This window comes from Rhipicephalus sanguineus, chromosome 7 (genome assembly GCF_013339695.2).
Source record: "Rhipicephalus sanguineus isolate Rsan-2018 chromosome 7, BIME_Rsan_1.4, whole genome shotgun sequence".
In the NCBI taxonomy this organism is placed as follows: domain Eukaryota; kingdom Metazoa; phylum Arthropoda; class Arachnida; order Ixodida; family Ixodidae; genus Rhipicephalus; species Rhipicephalus sanguineus.
Genome location: NC_051182.1, coordinates 93346104 through 93349030, shown reverse-complemented (window position 1 = coordinate 93349030; position 2927 = coordinate 93346104). Strand labels below are relative to the sequence as shown.

The following is a 2927-nucleotide window of genomic DNA, read 5'->3' as shown; positions in this document are numbered from 1 at the left end:
TCCACAATTTATGTACAAAGAAAACCACGCAACTTTCAGTATTACACACACGATATAGACCTCTATTCCGGACCCTGTTTCCAGCACGGCACGGAGCCGTATTATTCTGTCTAGTGTGCCTATATGTATATAACGTACAATCGGCGCTTCCACACAACGCTCCACTTTGTCAAATAACGCGAATTGTAATCACAGCTCGCTCTAACAAACCATACATTTCTTACCGCGAGCCGGCACCCTTATTTTTGTATTTTGGCTGAAGCGCACCCCACAATAACAAAGGCTTGGCATAGTGTAGTGTTTGTAGCGGAGGTGTACATATATGCCTGGATCCTAAGCATTTACGCGCAAGCCCATCACAGGCGACGACGAATTGTAGGGAAGCGGGCGACCCACTCACCCTTCGCCGGGCGATTGCGTCTCCTGCCCATCGACGTGACTTTCACCGAAGTATTTTTATGTTCTCTTACGTCATTTTTCTATTAAGACCATAACTTAGTAGCGTTACCTGGGACCTATATCACTTACGACAACGTGTCTTACAATGTCTCGCACGCTATAGCCTGTGTTTCCGCCGTGAATTTAGGACTATGTCTGATGATGGTCCCACCGACAAAGTTCACCGCATGGCAGTCTAGAATCAACCAGGCTATGTGGTGCATTTCACAGGCAAACCCATTAATGCGACTCGCCTTCAGGAATTCCTCACAACGCTTTAGAGAATCGGATAGCGACCATTGAGTTTATGCGCATGCGCTAATATAGGGTATTTGTGCCAGGCTCTAGCAATACGTTCTAACTATTTGTCTCGCATCTCAGAGAGGTACAGTATTAAGTTACAGCGTCGATTTCAGATGGCTGACATGTGCCTGGCTTTCGCCGGCAAATGCGATGATGTCGAACCACTACAAAATGTCGTTCGATATGTTGGACGCCTTCGTGATGCACGTGGCCGTCGTTTCCCGCTCCGTCCGTTCGGTGTCGTCGGGCGTCCGAGTACGCGCCATACATGATCCGGTGCCGCCGACGCTTCTGCCGGAAGCCTTCCTGTAGCAGAAGATGGCCTTGCGGAAGCTGCGGCGGAAGTTGTCCGACAGGAAGGCGTACAGGAACGGGTTCACGCACGAGTTCGTGTAGGCGAGCACCTGCGACGCGATCTGCACGACAATGCGGGGCGGGTTCATGGGCCTGCCGTAGAGGTCTAAACTCTTAAGCACGAGCACAACGTGAACGGGGCACCAGCACACGGCGAACACGAGCACCACCACCACGACCAGTCGGGTGACGCGCTTCTTGGAGCGAACGCTTTCGGCGCTCACTCGTCCGCCGGAAGTGACTCCCAGCCAGAGACGCTTCAACATGAGGACGTAGAGGACGAAGATGAGCGCCAGCGAACGACGAAGGAAGACATGAAGAAGGATATCTGGAAGGCGGCTATGTTGTACCCCTTGTCGACGCGGAAGGTGCAGGAGGAGTAGGCCTCCTCGATGATCATGCCGTGCGAGTACAGCGCCGGTATGCACGCTAGGAGGATCAATACCCAAGTGAGCATAATGGCTAAGTACGCGTTCCTTTCCGTCCTTATCGTCATGGACGTTATGGGATGAACGACGGCCAGGAACCTGTCCAGGGACATTAGGACGAGTGTGTAGATGCTCGCGTAGGCGCAGACGATCACGAGGTACTGCACGATCCTGCACCAGGTGTCTCCGAACGGCCAGTAGTTGAGCGTATAGTCCCAGCCAGTGAACGGCACGCAGAAGACGATGAAGAGAAGGTCGGCCATGGCGAGGTTGATGATGAGAATGTTAGTGGTCGATCTCATCTGGGGGGTTACACAGCACCACAAGGACCACCAGGGCGTTTGCCGAAAAATCCTATGACCTGCGATCACTCCGAAGAGGATGGGCACGGCAATGGCCAACACTTCTTCCACATCCTTGATCTCGCCGTAGTCGTCGTACTCGTGCAGATCTTGTTCCAGGGACGACGATCTGGAAATGTTGGCAGGGCTTCTTGCTCTACGCAGAGCTCGCTGCGTTACAGGCTGGACCGGAGCGAAAGGCAGTTTAAAGTCTTTTGCATAGTACAGCGACTGTGGTTGTGAAGGCGATGCTGGGGTCTGGCGTAGGCATAGCGGAAATGTTCGCCAGATACTCTGAGCGCTTCTACTCGCAGAATGGGCTGCCGTTGTGACAGTAGGCTTGCAGCAGGCGGCGTCATCGCCGGCCTGTCAGAGTTTCTTGGTTCCTGGTTATCTAGCTTCAAATTTTCTTCACAACACCATCTGCAAAAGGCAAAAAAAAGGACCATCATCATTTTGCGCCATGAAGCCATATTTGGCCTGGTTTTGCTCATGAAACGTTTCTAAAGCCCAAACTAGGTCACGCTGCAAAAAGCGCCTCTAGTTTAGGAGGTGGAGAAGTCGCGTAGTAATATTGGTTAAAAGGGCGTTTTCCTCCGCAAACTGCCAGAGCTCCGTAGTCCAGCTGGTGAACTAAGATATCATGAATGCTGGAGAAAAATGTGGCATCAAATTGTCACGGACTGCTTCCGCTTCAGAACGCCCATTTGCTCCTATCTTTTCTTAGTAAATTATGTGTATAGTCGCGCCAAGAACTAAATTCTGACATTGCATCATGCATAAAACCCCTTCAGTGCTTTCGTGGACAATACATCCCGCAATTTTTTTCGTCATATTAGCATCGTGAAAGAAGTACCACGGTTGTCGTAATTGCCTTGCTTGCCTTCAGTGCACGAGGGCGAAACGATGGCTTTTCCTTTCTCGCAACGCCTGCCAGCAATGAAGAAGGCGGTTAACTTGCCCAGGCACATAATTTCATTTCCGTTACTTTAGAAGGAGCAAATGGGTGAGTAGAAAATCGACCATAATTATTTCTTTTTCATAAAGATTAGATTCATGACAA

At 50.7% G+C, this 2927-nt stretch overlaps 1 protein-coding gene across 1 annotated transcript; it reads right to left on the bottom strand.

The window, feature by feature from the left end:
• Positions 1 to 628: 628 nt before the first annotated feature.
• On the bottom strand, positions 629 to 1851 carry LOC119399597 (allatostatin-A receptor-like). The gene is given in 2 exon segments (XM_037666400.2): positions 629 to 1393; positions 1396 to 1851. Coding segments are annotated over 2 exon segments (918 nt in total). The 5' UTR covers positions 1826 to 1851; the 3' UTR covers positions 629 to 905.
• Positions 1852 to 2927: the final 1076 nt, after the last annotated feature.